At 32.1% G+C, this 26,304-nt stretch overlaps 1 protein-coding gene across 6 annotated transcripts in view; it reads left to right on the top strand.

Annotated features, from left to right (window-relative positions):
* Nucleotides 1-26,304, top strand: part of Atg5 (autophagy related 5) — a 125,380-nt gene that overhangs the window by 81,789 nt on the left and 17,287 nt on the right. For all 6 annotated transcript variants that reach the window (XM_048782918.1, XM_015499749.2, XM_048782812.1 and 3 more), the window contains one exon: nt 22,092-22,209. In XM_048782918.1, the coding sequence (XP_048638875.1) occupies nt 22,092-22,209 (118 nt within the window). The remainder of the gene's footprint in view (nt 1-22,091; nt 22,210-26,304) is intronic.

Genomic DNA, 26,304 nt, shown 5'->3' with positions numbered 1-26,304 from the left:
TACTAGAGTTTCCTTTTCTTAAGGTTCAATAATCTGTTGTATGAATATAAAAAATTTTGCTTGTGCATTCATCTACCTGAGTTGCCTCTACCTTTTGACTCTTGTAAATAACTGTGAGCATGGGTGTTTCCTATTCTTGAGAAAAACAGAATATGTATGTATTATCTTTTCACATGTGCACAGAGAGGGAGAGAGAGATTTTTAAGGAATTACCTCACATGATTGTGGAGACTTGGTGAGTCCAGCATTTGATCAATCAGGGATAAGTTAGCAGACTGGGGAGATTTAGTTTAGAGATACAATTGAGTTCCAAGGCTGCCTGCTAGTTGCATTCCTTCTTGCCTGCAGGAGATAGTCTTTGTTTTATTAAAGCCTTCAATTGATAACATACTCACATTGGAGATTATAATCTGCTGTAGTGAAAATGCACCCATTTTTAAAATTTAATGCAATTTTTGTCGTATTTGGATCGAATCCAAGGCCTTGCACTTGCTAGAGAAGTTCTCTACCACTGGGCCACAAACTCAGCCATGAAGGTTCACCAGTTTAAATGCTTGTCTTCTTCCAAAGAAACATTTAAAAAAAATATCTGGGCACTTCTTTTGGGTATTTGCATATAGGTAGAGTTTTGGGATCATATGGTGTTGTTTTTTTTTAATTTTTATTTGTTATTTTCTGTGTGTATGTGGGTGTGTTTTTAAGGAGTGGCCATTTTAACCTTGGTAGATGTGGGCTATAATCCCTGGTGAAGTTGTGAATTTTTTAATGTGCTTGTTATTGTAAATCTTCTTAGGAACAACATCTTTTCAAGACATTTTTGTTGCTGCTTTTTGGATGGGAGGGAGCATATTGAGCTATTCTGTCTAATTTATTCTTTCAATGACTAAAACATTCACTATTTGTGTGTACTGTAATGTGTTCCATATTTTTACTGATGAGTTTTCTCTTTATTTCCAGTTTTTACCGCTATAAGCAGGGCTTTAGTAAATAGCATTATGTTTTCTTTCACATAGGAAATTAACACTCAAGAATGGTTTCAGCGTTGTAAGGTAGAGACTTTTATTTATGTATTTATTTATTTATTTTTGTGGTGCTGGGGATTGAACCCAGGGCCTTGTGCAGGCGAGGCAGACACTCTACTAACCAAACTGTATCCCCAGCCCATAAGGTGGAGACTTTTACATAAAATAAGTTTGCTATATTATTTTCCAAATACATAATGAAGTTAAATTTCCAACAAAAATATGGGGGTGTGCTTCTCCTCTTACCTCTCCCTCAATAGAGCATCAATGACTTTTTTCTTCAATTAGTGTTTCTCACACCGAATGAATTTATAAATGTACGTAACCCTTGTTAGCTGTTTGGATTTGTTTTTATGTTAAGTTTTAAAATCCTTTTGCCAAATATGCCCTTTTTCTTAGTGGTATATGGATTTTTTTCTCTTAAGAAGATCCCTTTCGGGCTGGGGTTGTGACTCAGTGGTAGAGCACTCACCTAGCACGTGCAAGGCCCTGGGTTCGATCCTCAGCACCACATAAAAATAAATAAACAAAATAAAGGTATTGTGTACAACTAAAAAATAAATATTAAAAAAAAAGAAGATCCCTTTCCAGAACATAATATATGAGATAGGGTTCTAGCTTTATTTTCATCCAAATAACAACTGATTATTATCTAAACAAGAGTTAGCAGACTTTTTCTTTAGAGGAGCAGAGAGTAAACATTTTCAGATTTGTGGACCAGATGGTCTCTTTTGCAACTGTGTGACCCTGTGGCACGAAAGCATCCATAGTTTGCTAATGATAAGCATGACTGTCCCAGTAAAACTTCAAAAACAGTTGAAGGGCACATTTTAGCTTGTGGGCCATAGCTTGTTCACTCCAAAAATAAGCTATCGTTTTTATACTGGCTAAGCCGTCTACTTCTGCTTAATATTAAAGTAGTTTGACTACTGGAATCTATTTCTGTATGCTATATTACATTTTTTTCAGTATATTTAACATTTTTTAAGTTTAATTTTTATTTTACTTTTAGCGTTTTGATTTTTGCTGCAGCAATTGATTTCTTTCCCTGTTTATACTTTTCTATTGTTATTCTTATTCATAGAGAGGGGGTACCAGGGATGGTACTCATGGGCACTTTACCACTGAGCCATATCCCCAGCCCTGTTTTGTATTTTGTTTAGGAACAAGGTCTCACTGAGTTGCTGAATGTCTCGCTTTTGCTGAGGCTGGCTTTGAATTCACAATTCTCCTGCCTCAGCCTCCTCAGCCACTGGGATTACAGGAATGTGCCTGGCTTCATTTTTCCACATGGCTTTTAAAATTGTTTTATTCAAGACCCCATCGTGTCCTTTTTAATTATAAGCAGAAATTAGTTAACTTTAATTTTCCTTTTTTATAATTTGCTTTACATTATCTTCCATACAAAATATGTTTATCATATTAGAATTTTGTTTGTTATATTTGTGTTATGTTCTTTTACGTATAGATTTGAAGGTTTTATTCAGGTAGGCTCTGTGTCATTAAATTCATTTTCTAGATGTTTTTTGTAGATTTTTTAAAAATTTAAAAATCATTCAATTTCTGTGTATTAATGGCATCACCTAAACAAACAAACAAAAATGACTCATTTTTTACCATTTCTTTTCTTGCTTTATTGCATTGATAAGACCTTTGAATTTAATGATGGTGGAATGTGGTGATCATTATTATCCAAAGTACACGTGTGAAGACACGAGTTGGTGTGATATACTTTGTATACAACCAGAGATATGAAAAATTGTGCTCTATCAAGAATTGAAATGCATTCTGCTGTCGTATATAAATAAAAAAAATTAATTAAAAAACACAACAATACCATTGAATAATGATGTCTTAGACATTTTTGTTCAGTTTTTGGAATTAATGGATTTAGTTCTAATTTTTAATGTTTCATCATAATTTTATTCTAGAATGTTTATTAGAAACGAGGGCTAAATTATTTGCTAGTTTGAGATTGCTGTTTTTCCTTTTTGTCCTTTAAATTTAGTACTCTGTTTTTAGTCCATTGATATTGACCCTCCCTTTACTGAGGGTCATTATCCTGTTGTTATAATACTCTTGTATTCATCAAGATACTGTTCTTTTACCGCTTTTCCTCCCCATAAGATGAAACTTTAGAATACTTTCCTTTCCTACACTTCCTCAGTCTTCCACTTGCAGAGACGTGAACTTGTGTGCTCCCCAGGCCTAGGTTTTGCTGCAGTTTAGTATCTTCAGTTTTAGGCCAATTTTAGATTTTCCTCTGCAGATTTTATCTCCTATTTCAAGGATATCTACTTAGAATTTATATTTCGTATCTGAAAATATTCTAGGTGTCATTTTCTGAAAGGGTCTTGGTAGAAATCTATATATTCCCTGGTCTTCTCTTTATGTCTCAAAAATAGAAAGAATTCAGCCTCTTAAATTCTGCTTTTCCTCAGGTTTTGGTGATTCACATGCCCAAATTCACCCAGAAAGAACACTGCAGAGGTTTCCAGCTCTCTCTAGATTAGGCTCTGCCCTAACCTCAACAGCTGCCTAGATAAAGAGAACTGATGTATGGGATAGGAGATGAAATTAGAAAAAATGTTAAAGGGGAATATAATAAGCTTCTCCCAAATTCCCAAGTATATTGTCAATTGTTTTTCAATCAAAGAATTATATAGCAGTAACTCTTGGGAAAGGTATCTTTGATACTTAATTCACACCATACCTATCTCAGTAGCATATTAAGATATATGTTGGGAATCTGGGTTTAAAATATGATTTGTATCTCATATGTAAAGAATGATAACAAACTGTGAAGTGATTGCTCAGTTCTTAAAAGTAGTTTATTTCTGATCTGAGCGAAGATAACTGACATGTTGAAGAAAAGTCATTCATTTTCATGTTTTTGTAATAATAGTAATCTCAAATTATGAAGTTAATTTTATTTCCTGTCAGAGTGCTTTACATATTAAACATGCAAGAAGTCTTCTTTAGTATACATAGAAAAGAAGCAAAGTCTCGGTGCTGTGCTTATATCTTCACTTACTTCACATTGCCTTTCACATAATAAAGGCTGCGTAAAAATACAAAGTATATGTGCAAAACTAAGGAAGTCTTAACCACTTGTGAGAGTGTTTATTCTGGGCTCATAATGTAATGTATCATAACATTCATACCATATATTCTTTTTGTAAAATTTTGGGCTGAATTATCAGATAATCATACTCATTTTCTACTAATGCTCTCAAGTTATAAACAACACAATATGGGATATAAAATAATTTTTAAAAATCACTTCATATTTTATATTGGTAAGCATTCTGCAAAATACTTCCATATCACCTTATTTAATCTTAAGAACATCTTTATTGGATAGACAAAGGAACCTCTTTTTTTTTTTTGGTAGCAGTTACTGATGAAAGACAATTAGGTAGTGGAGTACAGTCTATAGTGAAGATCTTTCTCAAAATAATACTTATGGCATATGCATATTATTAAGGAATATAGTCCTTGCAAGATGAAAAATATGTTTACTGAGGCTTTAGTGGTAAATAAGATTAATGTTTTTGGAAAATTTTTGATGGATTGGTGTTTAATCTTTAAAAATTTGGTAGAAGGCACCAGTGATACCATCTGGTCCTACAAGTTTATTTCCAGGAATTATTTTTTATTTGGGGCATTTGGGGGTTGAACCCAGACCTTTTACTTGTTAATCACGTGTTTTCCAGTGAACTGTATCCCCCCCCCCACCCAAAGTGTGTATTTGTTTTAATTACTATTTCAGTTATTAAAACAAATACAAATACCTATAAGGTATTTTCAGATTTTGTATTTTTCTTGAGTTGTGGGGAGACAGAGGGAGATGCCCCCTTCTTTTTATTTCTGATTTTAGTAATATTTTTTTAATTTTTATTTTTTGGTTACCACTGAGCTAAAATCCCTGCCTCCCCTCTACTTTGTTTTTGTTTGTTTGTTCTTTCGGAGACAGGATCTCTAAGTTGCCTGAGTTGGCCATGCATTTATGATCCTCCTCTCAGCGTTCCAAAGTAGCTGGAATTATAATAGGTACCCACCACCAAACCAGGCTTGATTTTAGTAATAGGAATGTTCTTTTCTCTATGGTCATTCTAGCTAATATTTGGTCAATTCAGTTGATTTTTCACATAACATATTTTGGTTTTGTTTATTCTCCCCACATACAATTTTTCTATTCTCTATTCAAATTAATATTATTTTTTTCATTCTTATTTTGTTCTTTTTGTATTTTGTTAAATTGGAAAGCTGCTTATTGAGATTTTTTTTGTTGTTGTTGTTGTTTGGTTGGTTTTTTTGTTTTGTTTTTTGTATAGGGGATTGAACCCAGAGGTACTTTACTACTGAGCCACATCCCCAAAGCCTTTCATTTTTTTTAAATTTTGATTCAGGCTCTCACTTAAGTTTCTTAGGGTCTTGCTGAGTTGTTGAAGATAGCCTTGAATTTGCAATCCTCTAGCCACAATCTCCCAAGTTGTTGGGATTACAGACATGTACCACCATGCCTGGCAAGATCTTTTTTTTAAAAATGTAGCCATTTTCCTCATCAAAATTGCTTTTTATCTCCTTTACATTTCCCTGTAAATACTATTTTCACTTTATTTATTAATTCTTTGTATATTGTTTCATTTTCAGCCTTCTTAAAATATTTTCCAATTTCTCTTGATTTCTGCTTTGATTCCTTTATTATTTAGGAATGTAATGTTCAATTTCCACATAATTTGTGAATTTACCAAATTTCCTTCTGTTTTTGATTTCTAATTTCCTCCCATTATGCTCAAAGAATGTACTTTGCAAGATTGAATATAATTAAGTTTTCTGAGACTTGTTTTATTGTCCTAACATATACTCTTTCCTGGAACATGTTTTCTGAGAAGAAGGTATATTGTGTAATTGTTGAGTGAGTTTTTAACAGTATCTGTTACATCTAGGTGGTTTATAGAGTTGTACAACCCTTTAGTTTCCTTGTGGACCTTCTGTTTAGTTTTTTGTTTGTTTGTTTTGGTACTGGGATTGAACTCAGAGACGCTTAATCACTGAACCACATCCCCACCCCTTTTTATATTTTATTTAGCGATAGGGACTCGCTAAAATACTGAGGCTGACTTTTAACTTGCTATCCCATATCTACGGCCATACCACCTTGAACTGCCTGATCTCATCTGAACTTTCGATCCTCTCGCCTCAGCCTCAAGAGCTGCTGGGATTACAGGCGACTGCTATGAATTATTTTAACATCAATGATGATGGTTTGTCATTCTTCCCATATTTTATTTTGTGACCAGTAGAACCTACCTCATGTATAGCTCACTCCATTTATCACTGTTTTTCTGATCTTAGCAGAGTGATCTCCACTCAAAGTCACTTCTAAAATATTCACATAATCTATTTTAGTTTTGTATTCCTCTTTACCACTTTCCTTGAATTTACTAGGCTCAGTATCTTGATAGAATTTTAGTTCATTTTTTTTTCAAATTGTACATTCTAACATACCAGAACCATTTGCTTGTAACCCCATCTTGCCATTTTCACTCATGTCCTCTACCTCCTAACTGAACTATTTTAATTGTTCTTAGTAGATTTTTCTACCTTATTTCTCTCCCCCCAGTCTATTGATTTTTACACTGATGTTAATTCCATATTACATATAGCTTTAGACATCATATGCTGTTATCCAAGTTCACATTGTTTTCTTACTCTGTTTAACTCTTCAGAATAGCCATCACTCTCAGAGTGCTTCTAAACTCATCTAGAATATCACCTGTTAATCACTTTTTCTTGATCTTTCCACATGTGTCACCAGCTGTTCGTTCTATGTTATTCCTTCTCTAAACTCTTTTAAAAAACACTTCTTTCTGCCTTTGCTATGGCAGATGTAAATACAGAATATTAAAGCCGTAGAAGCTGGAGGAATCCTCTGACTGCTTAATTTTAAAATAAGACAACTTGGCACAAAACTGACTTGTCAGCTTGATATTTGATAGTTCTGAACTTGGGTCTAGGATCTTCATTCTGGCTCTTTTTCTATCAAGAATCATAAGATAAAGACATTTTCCAGTATTTCATCATGGTTTTATTGAAGTAAATGTCATTTCTTTGAAAGCAACTAACTGAATTCACCAAGGGCAAGATCTGTTTCATTTCCATCTTTATAGACAGTTGTTTGGGACTATTTCCTAATATAATGATTGGATTAAGAATAATAATTTTCTTTAGTGTTACTGCTTTTAATGTAAAATTTGAATGACATTCTCTATCTGTATATCTTTAAAAAGAAATAGGTAAGTTGAGGCCTGTAGGGGGCAGCCTAACACAGCAAGTTTTGGATGCCCCGACTAATAAGCTACTAGTCTTTGTTTTAGACTTAAGTTGCTTTCTATGAGAAATTTTGAAAAATAAAAGTAACTTAATTACAAATATGTGGCAGGTATATTAAACAACTGTCATATACAGGGATGGTAGCTATTTGATGTAGATGATTTTCTGGTTTAATTTTAGAGCACTGGATGATAACAAATGTTATTACTATTTAAGCTTTTAAAGAGCTTTAACATTTTGATTTGTCTAATAATTTCAAAATAATCTGATGTCAAATAGTATATATGATTTATATATAGAGAAATGAAGATGGGCCAAGTTTTATTGTTATTTGAAACTACTAGAGTTATCATTAAATGAAGTTCAACATTCTCTCATCACTAACTTGTTGCACCAAGCTGTAATTATTGTTTCACTGAATATTTGCAAGATTAAAAATTGTTAATAATTAAAGCAAACTGTAAGTGAATAACAGTAACATTTATTTTGTACTTTATTGAAAGCCAAATACTGTTTTAAATATTTTGCATGTATTTATTCATTTGATCCTTACTATTATATGCTGTTACTGTCCCCTTATAAAGGTGCATAATTGATATATCCATTGGTCATTGAACATTGTCTAGGCTTATCCACCTAGTAACTGTGAGAGCCAGGATTTGAACCCAGGCAACACTGCCTGGCTCTACATCCTATTCTCTTTCATATATTGCTAAAATTCATTACTTCTGTATTCTTAGCCCCATTCTATCAGGACTTTCCATTTTAGATTGTATTCCAGTTTTCACACATACCTGACTTCTTATTTACTCTTCCCATTGTTTAGCTTCCTACCTTCTGTCCATTTTCTTCTATTAGAGAAAATACATGGACAGAAAGTAAAAAATGTAACATCCTCCTTTTGTGTGAAGATTTTGAAACTTAATGCTAAATTTGTGGGGTGGTTTGCTTGTTTGCTTGCTTGCTTTCACAGAAAATTCTTTCTGTAATTATCAGTTTTTTAGTGATTATATCAAAACATGAACCTTCAGATTTAGAAATAATTTTAACTTTGTTCCTCATACTTATACATATAGTATGTATAAATGGTAATTTTAAAACCAACATAATTAATACCTCATTTTATAAGAGCTTGTAAATGAGGTGATTTTAATTATTTCACTAAAAATGAGGAGTTTTAGCCCTCTCAATAAAGAAAATTTTGGTTATAACAAGAAACTTACATTTTTATTTAAAGACTTATATTTTATGTTTTATTTTAAGGTTATATTTACATCTAACATATGTAAAAATAAACCTTACTGTCAATTATAGGTATGGGTTTTCTTTCTTTTTCTCATTTCCCACCCTTCTTAGTGCTATGGATCAAACACAGGGCCTTACACAGGTAGGTAAATAAGTGCTGTACCAGTGAGCCATTCCCCAGGCCTCTTTTTCATGTTTTGTTAATTTCTTTCTTTCCTTTTTTTTTTCTTTTTTTCTTTTTTTGTGAATTTCATCTCTCTTAAAACTTTTTTGAAAATATAAGTAAATATAGCAAAAATAAGTTAGACTCCAATGGTCAGTTTTGAAATTCAATAGAAGCTTATAATGTAAGATGACTTAAAAATGTTACAACTGTTGTAAATAGAGCCGTTCCATAGCTAATTGTTGAGTGGTATTTATATCATAAGAAAGAGATGAGTGTATATCTCTTTTGAGTTTACTCCCTGATTATTATTAAGCATCTCATATTACAGTCAATGTTAGAGTTTCTGGAAGAATTGTCAATCTTGGTAATAAATGCCAGAGATAAGTTGTACTTTCGTCTCACTGCTACTTTAATTGACTTCAGTCCTCCCATTTTTCACTGACCAACGTGGTCTTCATTTTCCCAGTTTACTGCTGGCTTAATGTGATGCTGGCAGTAGCAAACCTATCCTTATTCCCTGTCCAAAGAATGTTTATTTCTTCAACCTTACCATTCAGAAAGATCGGTAAGGCCTAAATTGGCTTGTGTCACTCTTGCATTTTCCCTTCGCTTTTTTGGCTGCTGAGGATTTAACCAGAGGTGCTTAACCACTGAGCCACATCCCCAGCCCCTTTATATGTTTTATTTTGAGACAGGATCTCTCTAAGTTGCTTAGAACCTCAGCTTAAAGTCACTGGGATTACAGGTGTGTACCACCATGCCCAACTCATTTTTCTTTCCATCCATTTTCTATCCACAGAGAATGCCAACATTCAGAATGATGCCTTTTAGGGTGATCATTCAACCTATGGACAGTTTCACAGTATCAGAATCTGCTTAATCATATATTTATTCCAATAGTGAAAACTAATTCTTTCCCTGTTCTTCTCATAAATTATTTTCATATAATATGCCAGAACATACAGCACCTGTCTGTTAAGAACAGAATTACTGGGCTTTGATTCTTAGTAGTGGTTCCTCCTTTTGGGTAAATATGAAAATTGCTTTTGGTCTAATTACTCATACTTTAAAAACAACTACTTACTATTAATTCCAAGTAGGTTACATATGTGGTTATCATTTAAGAATATTAGAAAAATCAAGTTTGAAAGAGAAAGACTAATATTCCTATCTTTTCTGACATGAGCTTGGACAATTTTGTTCATATTTCATGTCAGGGTGTGATGCTGTCTTTCAAGTATATACCAAAGTTGTGAAGCCATACCTGTTTCTTGTGTTTTATTTTAGTTTTTTAAATTTTAGGGTCTTGAGGAATTTTATGATACTTCATAGTATGGTCCGTGCAGATTATTTATAATAATAAGTGCGGAGCAGATAACAAGTACAGCTATAAATATAGGCATATTTATGTGTGCATGGTTTACATTGCTACACATAGATGTAGGTATTGACATATACATTCTTGAAACATTCAAGTCATTACCTGGGCAGGTTGCTTGTTTGCAAATTGATTATGATGTGCTAATATGTTGATTCTCAGTTATTAAAGTCTAATGTAAACATTCATTTATATTATCTAACTTCCATGATTTAAAAACATTTTACAGAATATATTCTGTCTTAAAACAGGATCTATTTCTCAAATGGTCTGCTTAAACAAAGACTATCAATGTAAATGAGGGTAGATTCTAGTTCAGAGAGCCACTATTTGAGAGTATTAGTTATAGGGATTAGAAAAGTAGAGAAAGAACATTGAAATGATGAGTCTGATTATAATTAAGTTCAACAGGATTGGATATGGATTTAAAAAACATTTGAGAGGACTTTATGTCTGTCTTGGGTGTGATCCTTTCATGAAAATCACCTGTCTGCATATATATGTTGTGACACAATTATATGCACAACACAAATTAATTCAAACTGTATTAGTTGTGAAATTATATGAATTAGGGTTTCAAATGATTGTTGAATTCCCTCGTGAGTGATCTGTGTATTAGATATGTGGCTGAGTTAATGTGCATGAAATGTTGAGAAGTCAGATTAATATGTTACTTATTATTGAACTTCATTTAGTCATCCTTTACACCTTATTGAATTTGTCTTATTCATAACATTTGAAATGTAGAAAATTAATATATATTAAGAAATAACATTTTTTCAAACCCAAATACCTAGGAATCCAATGTCATACTTATTCTTAACATTTTGTCTAAGTTTTTCGAAGCATAATAAGAAGAAGCATAGTTTACCTTCTTATACAAAAAGAAAGAATTTATTCTGCTAGTTTAAATCATGTGTTTCAATAGGTCTTCCTCTCCTAACCTTTTAGTCTTTCCTTCTCTTTTCTTTTCCTCCTTCCTCTTATTCTTTTTCCACCTTTCTGGCCCATATTTTCTTTCTTGTGAAACTATTCTTCTTCCCTGCTTCTCTAACCTGAAAAGTGTTTTTATTACATAGTAAAGCATTTCCTATTTTAATTAGTCTTGAAGTTTTCTTTTAAAAGCAGAGCTCTGGTAAAAGAAAAATACCTCTATTAGCTTACATTTAAAATCCTTTTCATCATGATGAGGGTAATTATCTGTTACTTCTAAGAAGTAAGCCATAGCTAATTTCTGACTCTGTATATGTTTAAAGTAACTTAGAATCAGCTTGGGACAGTTCTGACGTCTACTTAGGTAATGTAGCATCCATATTCTTCACTAGGTGTTCATTTAGCTACAGATGCTTCATATAAAACAGGGTAGAGTAGCTTTCAAAAGGATCTACACATCAAAGTGTAACTTGAACTCTGTTTTTTTACATTGTTTGAGGGATGCTTAAAGGAGTAGAACTCACAAATTTGTTTTCCCCACCATGCATTATCCTTTTAAAGTTTATAATACTTTTCACTTACATATTTTCTGTATCATATCACATTTAATTGAATAGCCTTATTTCTTTGCAATGGTTTAACAATGTTCACAATCAAATATTAGTGTAATTCATGTTTTGTCTAACAAAGGAGGTTTCTTTAACTACAGTTAATTCTGGGAAATGATGATGCCACTTTTGGAGCCTTAAATGAAATTCTTTGAATAACGTATCATATTTATATTACAATACTACACTCTTTTACTCATTTCTGTAGTTTTTTGATAATTATTCATGAGGTAAAATTTGCCAACTTTTAATACCTGGTTCCTGAGAGTATTTAAAATAAATGCTGTGATTGTAGCTGTTAGCCACAATGTATCCTCTTTTGCTAGTGAATTCTTTGATGCAGAATGCCTCTTATTCGGGTTCTTTCCAGTCTCCTTTCCATTTCTCATAGGGATAAACAGTCGCTAAAATTACACAAGAATTAATCTTTGATGTATTTGATTCTCTGAGAAGCCTACTGAAAGGTCACCTCTTAAATATACTAAATAACAAAATATTCATGTATTTTAAACTTGCATTATGGAAAGAAACCTGTAATTTCACTTGCTGATCTGGCAGTTTGGGGTTATTAGATTTAATACCATCAAATTAGTTTGGATTGTCTGTACAGTCCCTTCTTCATATGATGTATTACAAAAAAATTTGAATGTGTGTGTGGGGGAATAGGAGCTTATATTGTAAATAATAAAGTTCTTAGAATAGGCCATGTAAGTAATAAAGATATTGTACTCTGATATTCTTCTGTAAACACTAACCTGCATTTATAGCATTTTTATTTTTTCATGCCAGATTCTAATTCTGGATTCTAATTCCAGAATTTGCAAGAAGTATTCCCTCTTACTGTTCAGTTCCCCCCTCCCATTTAGGTCCCAGCAGTGTGGGTTGGAATCCAGAGATCCCAAGATTCCTAAGCTTGGAAGGAAGGAAGGAAGAAAGAATTCTTTAGCTACCCTCACTGGTTACGGTGGTACCAGGGCAGCTCAGAAACTACAGTGAATCCTTAATATGGGTAGCAGTTTATCAGTAAGGACATTTCAAATGATCCAGAGATTTCAGCAAATTTTCCCTTTTTTATATACCCATTTTTAACTTTATATATTTATTTATTTATGTTTTTAATGTGGTGCTGAGGATCGAACCCAGTGCCTCACGTGTGCTAGGCAAGTGCTCTACCACTGAGCTACAGTCCCAGCCCCCTCCATTTTTTTTTTAACTAGCATTTTGTAATTAAAAAAAAATTTTTTGCTTCATTTTAATTATTAGAAAATGAATATTATATGGGTATTGGTAAACAAGACAGGGTTCCTTTAATTCCCACAGACAACTTAAAATTGCTATGATGCTATACAATTTGGGGGGGGGGGAATACCTGGTTTTTTGAGTCAATGAGGATAGAAATATTTCTCTGGTGTTATTTTGTGACTGTTGACCTCCTTTGTTTGTTTTTATTTACATTTTTCATTTTTTGAAATATAATGATTGTTTTTAAATAACTCACATGTAAAACAAACTTATGGTATGATATATAGCTATAAATCAAACATGAAGTTTCAGCCATCACTCTGGGAGGACTCCTTCTATCATTCATATGAGGATTTTTTTTTTTAATCTAATCCCAATATTATAAAGGTCTCTCTTAAAGAATATTATGCAGTGATTTTTTTTTGCTTTTACAACTTTAATGTTTTTGAAGCACATTGACTTTTATCTTATTAAAAATTTGTTTACTGAACTTTCGTATTTTAAGTAGGGATCAGGATGTGTAAGTGAAAACATCACAATAGATGTTCTTATATATTTAGGTTTGTTTTTAAATGCCTGCCTTTTTCTCTCCACAGAATACTTGAAGTAGCTAAGAACACATAAACAAATGCGATTATAACTTTGGTGTGTGCTTTCAAAGTTTAAAATTATTATAAAGCCAAATATTCTTCTATACCGAACATTATATCTGGTTGAAACAATACCGATGTATTTCTTTTTTAACGTCACCATAAATTTCAAGCTTAAATCCAACTTCATTCTAAGCCACCTAAGTATCTTATATATGCTCAGGTTTTACCTTTGTATCAGTATAACTACAAAATATTTTGGAGAATTCTTATGTAAGGATCTTGTCCCTGGGCTTTTCAGAATGACTTTGTGGATGACAATTTTTTGCCTCACTTTATACCTAATAGAAGTTATAATAACTCAGCCCAATTTTTTCTCTTTAAATTCGTTTTCCATACCTTTGGAAGTAGCACCATAAGAATCTTATTAACCTCAGTAAGCAATTAAATGAAAAAAAAAATCTTGCTAAATTGAATTTGGTAGTACTGAAATCAGATAGGCTATGCAATGATTTTTAGAATATTCACAGTTGTGTACCCATCAGCACTACAAGATTGCAGAGCATTTTCATGACTCCTAGAAAAAATCCTATTGCCATTACTATGCATTCATAATTTCCCCCTCTCTCCAGCACCTTAAAACTATGAATTATTTTCTGTATTTGCCCATTCTAGACATTTCAGATAATTAGAATCACATAATATATGACCCTTTGTGTCTAGATTCTTTCACTTGCATAATATTTTCACAATTTTTCCATGTTTTGGAATGTATCCGTACTTCATTCCTTCTTACAGCCCCGTAATACTTCATTGTATGGTGACCTCACATTTTGTTTTTCCATTCATCAACTGATAAACATTTGCTTTCATATTTTAAGTAGGGATCAGGATGTGTAAGTGAAAACATCACAATAGATGTTCTTATATATTTAGGTTTGTTTTTAAATGCCTACCTTTAAATATGAAAACATTGTTTTGCTTTTTGACTATTATGAATATATGTTCAGTGAACATGTAGAAGTTTTCAGTGGACATATTTTCAGTAGATTTATTTCTTGGATAGATATTTAGGTGGAGAATGCTGGGTTGTTGGTAATTTTGTGTTTCACCTTTTGAAATATTGTTAACCCATTTTCCCAAGTAGTTGCACCATTTTTACGTTTTACATACAGTAATGAATGAAGGTTTTAACATTCTTTCCAACACTTATTTTCTGTCATTTTAATTATAGCAATCTTAGTGGGTATGTAGGGGTATATAATTTTGGTTTTGATTTGCATTTCTCTAATGACTAATGAAACTAAGTATCTTTTCATGTGTTTAACAGGTCATTTGTGTATCTACTAATGAGAAATGTCTTCAAATCCTTTTTTCTCATTTTTAAGTTGGGTTATCTCTTTATGTTGAGCTTTAAGAATTCTTTATATATTTTGGATATTTGTCTCATCAGATATATGGTTTGCGAATGTTTTTTTTGCCCCTGTAGATTTTTATTTTCTTCATGATGTCATTTGAAGAAGCAAAGTTTTTAATTTCCATCAAGTTCAGTTCCATTTTTTGTTGTTGTTGTTGTTGCTTGTGCTTTTAGGTTGTCACATCTAAGAAAGCCATTTATTTATCCAAGGCCACAAAGATTTCCTCCTGTGTTTTATTCTAAGTTTTATAGTTATACTACATTACTTTTTCACATATTATTCATAGTAGACAAGTGCTATGTTTTTTAAATTCCTTGATCTGCTAATTGTATCAACCATGAGATCTGTATCACTTGCTTTCATATGCTATTTTAAGAAAATTATTGTGTCAGAAACAAAACAATAGATACTTCCATGCCATAAATTTTAGTGTGCACTATATAAATCCCTTAGAGGCGGCGCAGAAAAATATGTTCTTTGCAGAGTTTCACTAGATCCTGGCCTGAGTTTAGACCCACTTTTCTTCTCAGAAGGATACTTGACTGGACATCAGAACAGAATTTTGCTTCTGAGGTCAGCACAGCTGGTTTTATTCCGACTTTCTTCTTGCTAGTTTGATATCTTTATTTGTACAAATTTCTTAATTATTTTAGTATAAAGATACGTTCATATACAAAAGTACTCTTTGACTCTTAAGAAGAAAACAATTTCATTATTCTTGTATTAGTCTAATTTTTTAAGTGTGATTTTCAATAAAATTAGCAAATATTTTAAACCTGTTATATAAAATGAAATTTCAGCTGTGATTGTCCGTAGGACTTTGAAGTCTTTTGGGAAAAATCTTAGAGGAATGAGCATAATTATTACTAAAAATCATCAGTCTTGCCCCTTTATATGTGTCTTCTTTGGCCATTCTGCTGATAATTTTATGTAAAAAATCTTAAAACAGTTTAACTTTTTCTGTATAAATAGTCTTATAAACAGTATCAAATTGATCTTGATCCTAGGGTAGGTAAATAGTATTTTTCTGTTACACATGTTACTTAATGAACAGATATACGGAGCATGCCCTTTGTATTTATGTTACAAAATATATTTAGCATTGTTTAGACCAAATTATAATAAATACAATAATTTATATAAGACAAAGTACAAACTTCAAACTAGATGTGTGGATATAATTCTGATGGGTTCTTTTCATTTAATCATAGTCTCATTTAAGACACTATTACTTTAGAGATTAAATGTCCTTGACTGTAATAATGACAGCTTCTCAAATGTTAATTGTTAGTTTTTAGTGTTGTCGGGAATATTAAAAATAAGCTTCAGACTCTCCTAGCATAACTAGTGCTTATTTTCAAGTCTCCTTATTTTCCTCCATAAAGTGGTCCAGACTCCCTCCACCTCTCCTCCCAGTTCCCTCTCTTCGCATCATCATACTATTTACTATAAAGTTCTTAAAGCATAATTTTTAAATGGTCTGTTCTTTTTATTTAATGAGGTAGTGTAATTGTCTGTATTATTAAGCAAATTTTAATGTGAGGCCTTTTTTGAAAAGCATGTGATGCCAAATTTGACATGCATGATTATGTCTCAAGCCAAATATGCATGTGACAATTTGAAGCATGTATCAGATGTCATTGGTAATGCCTACTGCATGTCCTGTGTAAACCCCAGTTTTCTTTGTCTTTGTATCACATATTATTGTTCTAATTAGCAAAATATCAATGGAAACTGAAGGTTGAATACTAATTATTTTTCATTCTCTCTGTAATTCTCTCCAGAACAACTAAATACTATTAACTTTCTTTGGTTACACATTTAACAGTTTTTTTAAAGAGGAATGAAAAGAAATAACCATATGTTAACTATCTGTTGCATTAGAATTTTATATATTATATCATTTAATTTTCACAGCAATCATTTAAGGATATAATTTTTCCCCATTCTTCAGATTCAGAAACAAACTCCTAGAGTTGGGTGTAATTTGCCCTGGGCATACAGTAAGTCAGTCATATTGGTAGTTGAGATTCCAACCAAGCTTTTGTTCATTCCACTACATTTGAAATTCTAATCTCCCTATGCTGTGGTCTTTAGCCCACATTTTTCTTATCCACTGATTTCTCTCAAGTATTGTTATATTCCACCTGCCTTCTGAGTACTGAAATGGTGTAAGTCTTTCTCCATTAAAAAAAAAAAATCAGTTTCAAGTTGTAGCTTGAAGATTGCTCTGTATTGCCTCCTTTCTTCTCATCCTCTTTTTAGAAATTCCTCACTGTTATTTTTACATTCTACTACAGTTAGTGTATTTTACTTTATACCTACTGGTATATCTTGCATTCTTAGAAAACAAAGTTATATAACTGGTTATAATTTGTTTCTTGTTTTGCTTTTATTGCCTGAGAAGTCCAGAGTTGTTTGTTTTATTTTTGGGGGTGCTGGAGATGGAACCCAGGGTCTCTGAGCTGTACTCCCAGCCTTCAGAGTTAAATTTTGTACTCTAGCTTTACAACATTCTCTCAGCACTTGCTGTATTTCTGTTATCCGTTACCACTGTATTTTTAAACAAAATTAGGAAACAATATTCATGTGTAGGGGGTGGTGCTTGCACTCAAACCCTGTACTTCATGCATGCTAGGCAAGTGCTCTATTACTTGAGGTAGAACCCCAGCCCTACAAATACATTCTTTATTGAAGTTTTGTTTATATTGCAGTATCTGTAAAGACTCTTAATGGAATGTTAGCAACTGTGTGTGATTCACTGAAGTTACCTATTAGAGTTTTTGTTGTTGTTTTCATTTTTCTTTTCTTTCTTTCTTTTTTTTTCTTGGCTAAAGATCCGCAAAACATTAATAGTAAATTTGCCTTATTATTACTTAGGTACATTATTTTAAGTAATGGTGTCAAGTGAAAATATACTGACTGGATGTGAGTCCAGTTTTGATGGGATTTTAAATTATAAAGCCTAGTTTTTCTAATGCCTTTCCATTGATTTTATGCTACTGATAATATATAATATAGCCATTTTTGTAACTCATTCCTTTTCTAGATTTAATTCTTACCACAGCGTACTAGTTGCATATCAGTCTAATTACATTCTGAGACACTGGCTGATTCCAGTTATAGTTTAATAGCTGACTTTTTTTCAAATATACCTGCAAATCTTACAAATAAAATCCTCTGATATATTTAAGCAACCCTTCTAAATTAGCAAATAAATTTTACTTATACATTTAGTAAATCAATCAGCCTGTTTCAAAGAACTTTAAAGCAGAATATAAAATTTGTCATTATCTGATTTTTTAAAGTTTTTTTTCTCTCTTATAACCAGTTTTCACTGTTTCCGTGAATTCAGTCTCCTGTTGCTCTCTAATAGTATTAGAATTCTTTCTTCTCTGTATGGTCTCTAACTCCTTAGTCAGTGAACCTTTTATGTACCTTTCTTGCTGTAAATTCTCTCTTTTTTTGCAAATTGTCATTTTGAATAAACCAACATTTCTAATTCATACTATATCATGATAAGATATATATGAGCAAAACAACAATTAGCACTAATGGTAACATATTAAGAGTTAACTACATGATTAATATGTTTTGTAATCATCCTTTTGTTTTATAAGTTAGTACATAGTCCATATTAATATTGAATAAGCTTCCATTGAATGTTAAGTCATGTTTAATAAAAACAGTAACTGTATATTGAACATTTAGTATATGCTAGACATTGTTTAAATAATGCCTTGCCTTACTCTTTACCAAGAACCTTTGAGGTATATACTGTTAACATCCACTAATTTTTGTTTTAAATAACTCTTGTAGGTGTGTGGTAATATCAGATACATTGTGGTTTTATTTGCATTTTCTTAGCAGACACTCATGTGTTAAACATATTTTCATGTGCTTATTTACTATCTCTATATCTTCTAGTAAAATTTCTGCTTGTGTCTTTTGCCCATGCTCTAATTAGATTGTTGTTGTTTTAACTATTGAATTTTTAGCATGTTTTGTATACTGTGGGTTTAAGACCTGTGTTGGAAATGTGATTTGTAGATTTTCTCCTATCAGTCTGAGGCTTGACCTTTTTTAATATTTTATAAATTATTTTTTAAAATTTTTGTCAGGGTCTTGCTTAGTTGCCCAGGCTGCCTTCAAACTAGCCATCTTCCATCCTCAGCCTCCCTAGTAACTAGGATTATAGCATGTACACTATGACTGGCTGTAGCTTGTCTTTTAATCTTCTTTAGGCCTTTTTATAGAGGAAAAGTTTGTTTATTTTTTTAAATGAAGTCTAGCTTATTGGTATTTTCTTTCATGGGTCATGACTTTGGGGTTAAGTTCAAGACTAGCTTTGAATCAAAGTCCCAAAATGACTTTGCCTTTGCCCTCTTGCATATAAATAAATATTAAAATATAAGCTTCTGAATTTTATCACTCTGGGGTTTTTGGTATCCATATAAATGAATTTTAAGAAAAGAAATTGAAGGTAAAAGGAAATAAAAACTAAATATACTAAGTTTGGATAATAGTAAATCAAATGTGCACTGCAGCATTCTAAAATTGTGGTCCTGGTCGTTGGTTGGTTGGTGGTATGTTTTTTTTTTGTGGTGGTGGTACTGGGGATTGAACAGGGGCACTGGACCACTGAGCCACATCCCCAGCCCTATTTTGTATTTTATTTAGAGACAAGGTCTCATTGAGTTGCCTAGCACCTCAAATTTGCTGAGGATGGCTGTGAACTCACCATCCTTCTGTCTCATTCTCTGGAGCTGCTGGGAGTACAGGCATGCACCACCGCGCCTAGCTGGTCATTGGTGTTTTAAGTTCCAAATTACTATGTGCCATGATCATGTTGTGCATTTTATTATTTAAAAAACTACAATGTAGGCGTCATCTCCTTCAGTTCACATCTTATTTGTTTTCATATGTGTGTGATTATTTATATTTTTTCAGTTAAGGAAATGGAGATTTAGAAAAATTAAGTAATTGTGCTCATGTTTTCGTAACAAATGATAGAAACAGGACTTGAAGCCAGTTCTTTCTGGTTTTAAGTTTTTATTCTCTTAAGAAGAAAGAGCCTTGCATTTTTTTATTGGAGTTTATGCCTTATGTTTCATATAAGACTTGAACTTGATCTATATGATTTATAAGCTTGTAATATGGTTGTGCCTCTTATTGTCAATGCATTTTCTAATTTCCAGCTTATTAGAATAAATAAACATACGTTGTTACCCACATTAATGTTGGTTAACCTACTTGACTATATTTGGAATAGGCTTTTCCTTACATTTATTCTGTAATAAATGCAAGCAGCATTTTGCTGAAAGTATTTTTGGTTACCGTCTACAGAGCTTTTCCTCTACCAAACAAAATACTTTGTTTTAAAAATTTGTTGAAGGTTACACCTTTATAATAACTGCTCAGGTTTAGGAGAGAGTGGGAAAAGGAAAGATACAGAGAAACAGCAGGGTTAGAGGGCAGTGTCTGTTTTTTAATATGTAACTAAGATTACTTAACCTTTCCTGTCAAGTATATTGTTTTCAGGCAATTTTATCATAGCCAAGCCATCTCACTATTCTGTAACTAAATAGGATTCGTATGAGATTTTCAACTTTTTGAAGAGATTTGTTTGGCTTTGTTTTTCTTTCAGGTTGGACTAAAAGAGATGCATCTGAGTTTTTTTTTTTTTTTTTTTTTTTTTTCTTTAAATTGGCATGCATTTCTGCCACTGTCTTTCCCATTGTCTCAGTCCTGGTTGTCATCACATGGACTTGCTTTATCAGCTGGCCTCTCACCAGTCATTCTGATTTTACCTCTTAACCGAATCATCATCCACAGCACTGCTTTCATGAGCCTTCAGAAAAAGTCTCTTTCATCATGCCACTTCCTTTGCTAAAAAGTCTTTAAAGCATCTTCATGGTCTGGAAGATAGAAATTCAAAGTGGACTGCAGATATTTTAAATTATTACTGTGTTTCTCTATTCATTTCTTTTTCCTCTCAACTCCCCTAACCCTTATTATCTTTATTATATAATTAATCAGTTGCCTGAACATATTATTCTTGGTTTCAACTTGTATCAAAAACTATAGACTTCTTAAACTAAAACTATCAATCATATTTTTTAATCCCTATAGACTTAAGTTAATGAAGTGAATTGAAGTATAATCATTGCATATTATCAAGATTTTTAGTTTATGTCAGCACTTAAAGCTAGTTGTTTTTTTTTAAAGCTAAATCTATAACACTTATGTCAGAGAGATTGAGATGTATCTCTTTGATTAAACCAAACCAAACCAAAAAAAAACCACACACACAAACCTTTGTATTTTTATGATTGTTTTACTCCAGGAAACTTAAAATTTAAACTTACCATTTTAAAAGTAAGTAACAGTAAAGAGGAAAGGGATTTTTTAAAAATATTTATTTTGTGCTTGACACGATTCCTTACTTATTCCTACATCAAACTCAAGAAATATGAAATGTTGCAAAATAACGGTGAAAGGAACTTGGTGGGAGATCATAGAGCTCATAAACAACAGTGTTCTTCATAATCCCTGACCAATTCCAGAGCCTCGGTACTCTGGGTCATGATGAGGCCTTCATTGTCACTGAGATAGTTGAGGAAAACAAAACCATTTTAAACATGGATAAAACTGGAATGATTAGCAATATATTACGACAGTGATTATCATTATTATACTATAGAATTTTGGTATTTGGTATGATTCCCCAGTTATCAAAAAATTCTTTTATAATGCATTTTTTAGAAATTTTCTTCGCCAGTGTAGTATTCAGCCAGGCTTTATTTTTGCATTATCTCTTATTATACTCCTTTTTTAAAAGTCAAGGACACAAACCACTTTTGTCCTTGTTTTATATTGTTTTGGTTTTTAATGCCTTATTTTTTTTGCCTGTTGTTTTTAGAATGTTCCATTTCCTGAATTTGCCTGATTATTTCTGGAGCATTAGATTTATATAAATTTATATCATTAAACATGTTTCCCAGTGATACCATATCTGTGATTTTGTGTACTTCTGGTTACACCATATTACAAGATACCTAGTAGCAACATAAAATTTAAGATCTTTTAATTTATGGGGAGTAGCAGCAAAAATTTAATTGCTTGGATTATCTTTTCCTTTTTCAAATAGACAACGACTGAACGCCCTTTCATTCAGAAACTGTTTCGTCCTGTGGCTGCAGATGGACAGCCACATACACTGGGCGATCTCCTCAAAGAAGTTTGTCCTTCTGCAATTGCTCCTGAAGGTAATGTAATTAGCAACATTAAAACACTTCATTTTCTGTTTTAAATTCTCTTTAAATTTTAATTAATTAATTTGTTTGTTAGTTTATTTTGGTGCCAGAGATTGAATGCAGAGGGGTTTACCCACTGAACCACATCCCCAGCCCATTTTGTTTTTTATTTTGAGACAGGTTCTCATAGAGTTTCCTAGGGCCTCCCTAAGTTACTGAGGCTGGCTTTGAACTTTTGATCCTCCTTTCTCAGCTTCCCAAGCCTCTGGGATTACAAGCATGTTCCTCCATGCTCTGATAAATCCCTTTTTTAATGAAGTAAAATAAGCATACTTAACACTAGTTATTTCAGGAAGAAATTTTCAGTATCTTGTAGGGGGATATTGCTTGTAACAGAAACACTTGCAGTGAAACCACTGATTCTCTTTAGCAAAATAAAATACATTGTTTTAAAATTGCCCTCTTACCACATCTCTGATGCTACTAGTCTTTAAAAGAGTTCTGGTAGATTTGAAAGGGGGGAAAAATACACACACACATAGAGTTTAATATCCCTTATCTGAAATGATTGGGACCAAAAGTGTTTGGATTTTCCCCCCTGATTTTAGATATTTGCATAAATATAATGAGATATCTTGAGGATAAAACCTATGATTAAACATCAAATTCATTTATGTTTCATTATTATTCCTATAAACAGCCTGAAGGCAGTTTTTTATGATATTTTTAGTGTGCATGTATTTTGACTGACTGTTACATATGGGCAGGTATGAAATTTTCAACTTGTGCTGTTAATATTCTTGCTCAAAACATTTTGGATTTTGGCATTAGGAATGCTCATTTTATACATGATATTCTGGTTTGGGTTTTTTTTTTTCCTTTTTTCCTTCACCTAATCATTACTACATTCGCTATTGATTACATTTATTTATTTGTTTGTTTTTATGTGGTGCCAGGGATCGAACCTAGTGCCTCATGCATGTGCTTTACCACTGAGCCACAACCCGCGCCCTAATTACATTTATTTTAAAGAGAGAAATTTTCAGTAGCCTATTCTGCATGAAATTTTATTTTTTATATAGCAAAGAAAGTGTAACTTGATACTTTAAATCCTAGTTGGAAAGAGATAATATTTTAGTAAATATAAAAGTAATACTTGAAAATGTTGCTTTTATTATGAATATATTTTAAGTTGGGGGATTGCAACGTTATTTACATGTTGTTTAACTGTCCACACAGTTCAAGAATCTAAGTAAGTGGTTTTTGTAAGAAGTAGAATTAGAAACAGTGGGATTGGGGAGAATGTTGATATTCCACCTAAATGACCCTACAAAAAAATGTGGAGTTCAGTATATGTCATTCTCTCTGTGAGTGTAACATTTTTTCTTAGTCAAGTATGCTTACCTAAAAGTGTTAATATAACATTTGTTTTCACTAATGTTATATTTAGAAGTGTTAATATAACATTTGTTTAACATTTGTGTTACATTTTTACTGGATTATATATCCAGTGTTTCTGATGGTCTCTCATACACAGCCTCATATCTCTAATACTAGAATTCTTTCTCTGTACTATTATCACCTCAAAACATTATTTATAATTAAATCATGTAGTGGTTAACTTTAAGTTGCTTATAATAATACCTTAGAATATTATTTCATCTTTACTACTGAGTGACTTTTCACTATTTCAGTTAAATTATTATTTTGGGGTTCAGTTCAGTGACTTTTTTTTTTCAGTGACTTTTTTAATACAATACAGGAGTTGTATAAGCATTGCCACATAGTGGTTTTAGAACACTTCCATGTCCTCCAAATGTTCTCTTGTACTTATTTTCAGCTAATCTGTGCTGTGTTTACCATTGGTCTGCTTTCTGTTTCTAAAATTTACCTTTTTTGGATATTTCATATAAATGGAACTGTAAAGTATGTTGTCTTTTGCAACTTAGCATAATTTTTTGAGTTTCATCCATTTTGTGTTCAGTGTGTTTTTATGTGTTTATAAATAATCTCTGATGAAATGTCTGTTCAAGTCCTTTTCTCAATTTTTCATTTGTTTTATTACTGAATTTTGAGAGTTATTTACATTTTCTGGATAAAAAGTTCTTTATCAGAACTATGTAGGTTTTGTTTTTATCTATGACTTATCTTTTTTCTTTTGCAGAGTAAAAATATTTAATTTTGGTAAAGTCTTATTTATCTTGTTTTTGAAGCTTATTATATTTGTTAATCTAATAGGTAATACATTTATAAAATTCCAAGATAAAAAAATGCATATGTGAAGGAATTCAGTGAAAAAATTCCCCTCCCCAACTTTTTTTTAATATTTTTTTTTAGTTATATATGGACACAATATCTTTAATCTGCTTGGTGTCTATTTTAGTATATTCTTGAGGACTTGGGAATATAAACTAGTTTTTCCCATGTGAGGTATAATTAAGAGATTAATAATATTTATTGCTGATTTAGATGAGACCCATAGTGATATTTTAAAGAATATTAGGGGAAAATGCTTTTATTAATTAAGAGTAATTGAAATTGAAATTTAAGTTTAATATTTAAATGTTACTTTATTGTGTTTTCCTACTTTTAAAACAATCTGCTTTCAAAAATGGGTCATTTTAGGGCTGCAGATATAGCTCAGTTGGTAGAGTGCTTGCCTTGCATGCACATGGCCCTGGGTTTAATCCCCAGTAACCCCCCCACAAACACACACACACACACACAGATCATTTAAAATTTATTTCTGTATAAGATTCTTGATTATTGGGACCATCACAGTGAAACTCAAAAACCTTAGAAGAAAAATGTTCTGTAATGATCTGTTATTACCCAACCAGTGCAGTTGTCAGCATACACAGAATGATCTGTAATGCTTAGTGAGGATGGTATAAGGGATTCTCTCTTGGTAAACTAGTGTTATATTTAAGATGTAAATTTAACAGTTCTTTTTAATCCAGGACAGGGGACTTACTTAAAATTTTATTTTGTTTCTTTGGTTAACTATGAATTTATAATTTTAATTCACTTTTATTTCGTGATTGCCTATTTCTAGATGTCACGTGTATTTGAGTAGCGGAAACTTATTAGAGAAGGGTGGAAAGAAATTAGGAGTTAATTTTGCATTTGACATCATTGAATAGTCATAGTAGAGCCTTCTATTTTTCAGTCTCTTAATTTTTCATCTCTTGGCTCATTAGAAAATTAGGTTTAGAATTCAGATCTTTACCTTCTGGACTGTAGGTTTTTTTACTTTACTGTGGTTGCCCATTTTCATTTTCTCTTCTTTTTTAAAAAAAATACTTTCAGATTTTAGTTGAAAATATCATTTGAAAATACTGGTGTTTTTTTAACTATTCATTGTGTGATTTTTGTTTAGCACCTAAATGTTATCTGCTATTCTCCTTTAAAGATATTGTTATTCCCTGAGTAATCTTAGGAACCTGAACTTCTACTGTGCTTATTTTGTTTTGTTAGCATTTTTGTATATAATTCTATCCACTCTTTATGTTGAATTTATTAAAATGGTAACTGTAAACATCAGTCATATAAATGAAATCAGTCTGATGCCCCTTATCAGAATGTGTTTTTCATGCTCACTTTTGCCATTCCTTCACCCAGGCCAAACAATATATATAAGATTAACACAACCTTACACAAAAATGGCACAGGAACGTGTGATGCTATTTATTCTTTAAAAGATTCTTATTCTCTCCTATGTTTCTAGTCTTCCCTGTCTGTATATCCTTTTCTAAGGAACAGTGTGATTTCCCTTGTATTATTTGAAGATGGGGCAGTGAGGTGGCTGATTTTAATCCACACACCTACCTCTTAAACTGTTTATTCTAAAATTGGTACTAAAACAACCTAGTACTTGTCTTTATATAGTGGGATTATGAGCAAGCAGAAAGAAAAACAAAACTGCTTCCTTAAAACTTGACTTGGTAAATTTTGTATGAGTACAGTTCTTTCCTTGGAAAAATTTTTTTTTTTTACAAAACTATAAGAAACAAACATACGCCAGTTATAAAACCTTCAAGGCTATGAAGGCTCATGGCAAAACAGTGCTTTAGGTGAGTCCCTTGTAAACATCTCCCCCCCCCCCCC

The sequence above is a fragment of the Marmota marmota genome, unplaced genomic scaffold, assembly GCF_001458135.2.
Source record: "Marmota marmota marmota unplaced genomic scaffold, marMar, whole genome shotgun sequence".
Lineage (NCBI taxonomy): Eukaryota > Metazoa > Chordata > Mammalia > Rodentia > Sciuridae > Marmota > Marmota marmota.
The sequence above is the reverse complement of the archived record's forward strand: the minus strand, read 5'-3'. Positions and strand labels throughout refer to the sequence as shown.